The sequence below is a fragment of the Egretta garzetta genome, unplaced genomic scaffold (genome assembly GCF_000687185.1).
Source record: "Egretta garzetta isolate BGI_Z169 unplaced genomic scaffold, ASM68718v1 scaffold448, whole genome shotgun sequence".
NCBI lineage: Eukaryota > Metazoa > Chordata > Aves > Pelecaniformes > Ardeidae > Egretta > Egretta garzetta.
The window spans coordinates 2,387,207-2,392,990 of NW_009260497.1; the positions used below are offsets into that span (position 1 = coordinate 2,387,207).

Sequence of the window (5,784 nt, forward strand, 5' to 3'; positions counted from 1 at the left end):
GTAAGTTTGCCCGGTGCCCCTTCCCCGCGCCCTGGTGGGTCCCCCCATCCCCGGGGACACCCCGGCTCAGGGGGCTGCCACCAGCCTGAACCCCTCTCGCCCTGGTTGTTGCAGAAGTCCTGCACAGAGGAGGGCCGAGGCCGGCCGGGGCCCGATAGGAAAAGGAAATTTTTGGAGACTGACCTGGCCCACGACTCGGAAGGTAGGCAGGGCTGGCCTGGGCAGCCGCGGCCCTGTGAGACCGCTCTCCTCACATCCCTTGGCTTAGAAATAATCCTGTGAATAATGGCAGTTTTATTTATTCTGCTGTGGAGTGCATAAGTCTTTCACTCTGTTCCAGAGCTCTTCCAGGATCTCAGCCAGCTCCAGGAGGCCTGGCTAGCTGAAGGCAAGTCTTCCCCTCTGCCTCTTGCTGCGTAAAATACCTTCACAAGCGTTTTTTTGAGAATCAGAAAATGCCATAAAAATCACCTTTTTTTTTTTTATTTGTTTGGTTTTTTAGCTCAAGTCCCCGATGACGAACAATTTGTCCCAGATTTCCAGTCTGACAACCGTAAGTGACTTTTCTGGGTTTTTGTTCTCCGGGGGGCTGAGGGGAGGAACATCGGGGTGCCTGTGCAAAACCTCGTGCTGGGTTTGAAGCTGCTTCCTTGGTAAAGTGGCTGTCGCTGGGGCTGAAACCGTGAAATCGGGGACTTTTGAGCGAAAGCGCCTGCAGTTTGGGTTTGTCGGGATGAAACCTGCAGTGTCCTGTCTTTTGTAAACTGAGAAAACTGTAGCCAAACACATGGAAATAGCTCTAAGTGATCTCTGGGCTCCCCTGAGACTGGCTGCTTGTTTGTAGTGATGTTGATTTGCTTATGAACGCTCCTTTTCCTTTTCAAGTGGATGCAAGGCTCCTTGGTTAAGCCACAATCTCTGCAGTTTCTGGAGCTTTTTATGGTCCTGGCCCAGCGCTGTTGGCAAGAGCGGACCTGAGCGGTGAAACTTGAGCCGCTTTAAGCAGCATTAATCACTGGCAAGCGAGCGTGTTTAGAAGGAGGCCGGTGAAAATGCAGTCCCTCTTGAATTGCATAAGAGTGAGGGTTGATTCTGAGCCGTGGTTCGTTGCTGGAGCGGGTTAGCGGCGAGGGCAGGGGCTGGTTAATGGCGTGTGGTGCCTGTGCAGCTCTTGGGTGCTGGCTCTCCTGGCACTGAGGGATGGGTTGGAGGGGAAGGGGGGGGCATCGGGATGTTTTGAGTCGTTACCTGGCAAGCAGAAGTAGTCGCTTGGTGTTGGTGGCTGGGTTTTGCTGCTGAGCTAGACAGCTACAGAACGTAAAGGAAATCAAATTTAGCCTGCAGTCGAACAGATTTTTCATTCCAGCTTTGTCACAGCATGCAGCAAGGGGTACATTCTCCTACAGTAAGCGCATGTTAATTATTGCTCTTTGATTACTTCTGAGTGGGAAGCTTGCCATTAAACTGTTCCAGACAGCCCAAGTTTTGGATGCGCTTTTTTTCCCTTGTCTCCCCTGAGATAAAAGGCGAGCCTGGAGTCAGAAACGCAACTGGCTGTTGACATCCTTGCGCAGCCCAGCAGCTCTTGCTTGGAGCGGTAGAAACTGCAGCATGCGTGGGAGGGTGGCTCGGAGGGCTGAAGCTGTTTCCAGTGCCTTTTGGCAGTCTCTTGTTTCCTTGTAACCTGAAGAGCTCAGAGAGGAGAGACAAACTTTTCTGGGCAAAGCAGGGAAAGCGGGGCGGGGAAGAGGCATTTGGTCGAGTCTCCTAAAATATTCTCCTGACCTGCTTGGCCTCTGCAGGCCTGGTGTTGAAACAACTTTGTCACTTGAAAGGAGACCTGACTGCATGACTCCCCACTGTAAAAACTTCCTTAACTTTTGGGGAAGAGAAAGCAAAGGTTTCCCTTGCTGTCACACAGAGGACTCTGCTGGCTGGGGGTGCTCAGAGTGGGGTGGAGGGGGCCAGGGAGTCCAGCTCTTCTGTACCAGCACTGGAAAGTGTTTCAGGAGGAGAAAATCTCTAATTTGCAGATTTCTGGCCCCATCTTCTCATTTTGCTCCAGTTTTGAACCGTGTGTGGTGTAGCAAGAGGAGCAAATCTGGTGCAGCTTCTCCCCCTGCCCACAAGTTTCACTAGCAGGGCCATGTTCCTTTCCCGGGCTGGGAGTCATGTTGGGGTTCAGTGCCCGTTAGCTCCCAGGGGAAGGGAAATCCTTCCCTAGTCCATACAGATGTTTGTGGGCACACATTGGGCTCAGCATGCCTTTTTCCCTGAGGAAGCTGCTGCTCTCTCTTATCCTGAGCAAACCGTCTCCGTCTCCTGCTCTGCAGCCCTGCCATTCCCAGGGCCAAGCTTCGTTGGCCTAGCAGTAAAAAGGGACAAGCCAGGCTCGGTTTTGGCCCCATTGCCGCAGGGAACGCCACCATACATGCTGTGTCAAGTCTGGGAGATGCTCTGAACTGCAGCATCGTTCTCGCCTCACTTAAAACCCCTTGTTGCATGGCAGCTGCCGGCAGCTCGGCTGCTGCCCGCTTGCTGCTCCCGCTTGCGTAGCCCCGGTCCCTGGCAAGCATGGGCTTAAAGCTGGGGTTTGGCAGCTTGGGGCTGTAACATGCCGTAGGGCAGCAGGTCGCTGCGCCAGGGAGGAGATCCCGCCATGGCAGGGGGGGAAGTGGGGCTCCTCTGAACGAGGGGTGCACTGTTCTCGGTGCCCTGGACCCAGCAGCAAGAGGCCGGGCTCAGTGCTTCTAGGCTCCCCGGAGAAGTGGCACATCCTCCCAGGAAGGCGAGGAGGCCGTGGGTGACTCCTGCAGAGCTCGCCCCACTGGCCATAGGTGCAGGCTTGCTGCTGGCATGGTCCCGGGGAGAAGGGTCTATGTACAATGTTATATCAGGGAGCGGTGGGGTCGTGCCGGGCAGCCCAAGCACCAGGAGAGGCTTTGCCTTTTGCAGGGGTTTGCTCCCAGGGGACTTGCAGCCCCTGGCATGGGCGGCGCATGGCTAAAGCCCCGGGCAGGGCACAGAGCGGGGTTTCTCACACACCAAAACGAGAGCAGGAGGTTTGTTTCTGAGGAAGGGTTGTTTAAACAAAGGAAAGCAGGATCCTGGCTTCTATTTCTGGCTCCTCTCCTGGCGTGACCTTGGGTGCGTCCTGTAAGGCCAGGGATGGAGGGACAGGCCTGGAGCTCAGCTCCCAGGTGACGGCTTGAGCGGGTGCCAGGGTCCCCAGCCGGTGGCTGAGCTGGAACTGGTGGTTTGGTTGCCTTCCCTGTGGCTTGGGCAGCGGGGGCTACTGGCAGAGCCAGCGTCTTCCAGGCTTGGCCTCTGCAGGGTCCCATCATGCTGATGGCTGGGAACAGCCTGCCCTGTCCCCCACCGAGAGATCCACCAGCGACTCAAGGCTCCAAATGGGGTGCCACCTTTCCCACGGGGGACCTCTTGGCTGGAGGTCAACATTTGGAGCACCTCCAGCTTGGCTGGTGGTACGACACTGGAGGAGTTCGCCTGACCACCCCACCTTCCCCCCCCAGGTTGGGCTGCCTTGCTGGCTGGGCACAGCTGCCGCGTGCATGGCCAGTCCCCTCGCCTGGCCTCCCCGGGGGCTGCCCATCCCCAGGGGCTAATGCAGCCCAGAGGGGCCATTGGGCACCCACAGGCACTCTCGCTGCTCCTGAGGCTCAGTCCTGGCGCGGGTGTGACGAGGCGTGTTCTCCGGCCCCATCTATAGTTAAGCTGCTTCCTCTGCCTATTTTTATTTTCTTTTTTAGCTTTATAATTATAGTGACGAGCGCAGGCCCGGAAAGGTTAAAAGCATTGAGGCGTTAAAAGGTCGAGGCGTTGGGCACTGGGGCAGGGCACCCCCTTCCTCAGGGACCCTCCCGCTGCATTCCCCGCTCCCTGCCTTGCTGTCAGGGACCCAAAACCAGCTCCGGCAGCAGGAGCGCGTTGTGCCGAGCAGCGCCAGCCGGCCCTGTGGTGTTTGTGTAAGGAATCCAAACGTTGCACAAAGCCTGGGCTGGCCCAGCTGGTCTCTGTTAGGATCTTCAGGCTCGTTTCCCTTTTCCTGAATGGCAGTGCTAAGCTCTGGGGAGATTTTTCTTTTTTTTTTTTTTTTTTTTTTTTTAAAGGAAGCCCAAACATAACAAGCCAACCTCAAAATAGCCTCTGTCTTAGGGGAAATATAGGAATTGCTAAATCTTACTCTGCACATATACCTTCCCCCTCCTCACTGCCCAGTTACAATTCTGCTTTGTGCAAAACTAATGAATCAAGTGACTGGAAAGGCCCTGATGAAAATAACATACACGCTCTTATACTGGTGAGATCAAACAGAAACCTTTTTTCTGTAAGAGATCAATATCAACGTTTGTGACACCACATAAACCACAGCACAGAAAGACAATTCCTACCCCTTAAAGTAGACACTGACATAAAGCAGAGCAGGTCAGGCGGGGAACAGGACCAACTGTGCAAATACTTCGGGGTTATCCCTACCATTAGTTGATTCTACTACTATCCATTCATACTTGCTCACTAACCTCATTTTGGTGGAAGAGGGAAAAAAGCTGCATAGTATAAAAGCTTCAGTGTTCTGTAATTGGGAAGAGGGGAGTCAGCAGCTCTTTAAAGGTTTTGACAAATTAGGGGAGCAGCTAATTACCTGGCAGGCTGTGAACAGTTGTCCTGGAGCTATTTGCTCCTCTCTGCCGTGGCCAGGCTGTGCTTAGGCTTGGCCTGAAGCTAATACTCCACTTCCGATTAGTCTTGGCTCTCCTCTGCAGGCGCTATTTAGGTAAAGAGCTCCGAGGCGCTTTCCCTTTCCTAGAGCGCCTGCTTTTAGAAATTAATTAGGTTAAGCATATATTACTTGGTTTAAAATTATATATAGCGAGTGGGCTTGGGGGGCTGGGAAGGATTTGGGTTTAACGGGATGTTTGCCGCTTGAACAGTTGTGGGACCCTGGGTCTGAGTCCCCGTGGAGCACTGTGGCTGGGGGAAGGTGGATCCCATTTAGCTGCTGGCTGGCTCTCTGGCCGCCTAACTGGGAGCTGGGTATCCCCTGTCAAGCGGGCTGCTGTGTCCCGCTTACAAGCTCTCGCAGCTCCAGGCTCTCCCAGCCCCCTTGTTCCTCGCCCCAGGGCTCAGGGAGGCAGCCACTGGCCAAGGGGCTTTTCCGTGGCCCGGGCACGTGTCTCATCCGTGGCTGTCATTGAGCTGTCTGCTCCCCTCTCGCAGCCCTTGCTCTGCTCCCTCTCACCCCTGGGCCGCTCCCCACTCGGATCCCAGAGGGAACAATTCCCCCTCCATGAGCAGTGTCCTGGGCCGGAGGGGCTTTCTCAGCCCCAGGAGCTCTGCCCTCACCTGCAGAAGCCAGCCCTGCTGCCCTGGCTCAGTTTGCTGGGCACCATCCTGCCATGGCTTGGTTGCCTGATGCTGCCAGGGGGTGTAATTCAGCACCTGATTCCTGAGCAAAGAGCACCTGAGGGTGAGCTGGTGTCCTCCTCTTTCTCGTTGCAGTGGTCCTGCACGCCCCACCTCCCGCAAAGATCAAGCGGGAGCTGCACAGCCCATCCTCGGAGCTGTCGTCCTGCAGCCACGAGCAGGCTCTCTGTGCTGGCTATGGGGACAAGTGCCTCTACAACTGCTGGTAGGTAGCAGGGGGGTGACCCCTGCCTGCAGACCCCTCGGGTGGCAGCGTGGGGGCTGGTTTCGCTTGGTGGCCTCTGCCAGGCACAGGTGTCCTCGGCATTGCCATCACCCCCTGGCCCCTCTCCCCTCCGC

General features: G+C 55.7%; 1 protein-coding gene across 1 annotated transcript in view; it reads left to right on the forward strand.

Moving 5' to 3' along the window:
- Positions 1-5,784, forward strand: part of LOC104131334 (ETS variant transcription factor 5) — a 15,872-nt gene that overhangs the window by 4,088 nt on the left and 6,000 nt on the right. The window contains 5 exon segments of the mRNA XM_035900061.1: positions 115-202; positions 341-388; positions 503-553; positions 5,521-5,756; positions 5,759-5,784. The exon segment at positions 5,759-5,784 is cut by the window's right edge and continues 108 nt beyond it. Coding sequence (XP_035755954.1) covers positions 115-202; positions 341-388; positions 503-553; positions 5,521-5,756; positions 5,759-5,784 — 449 coding nt within the window.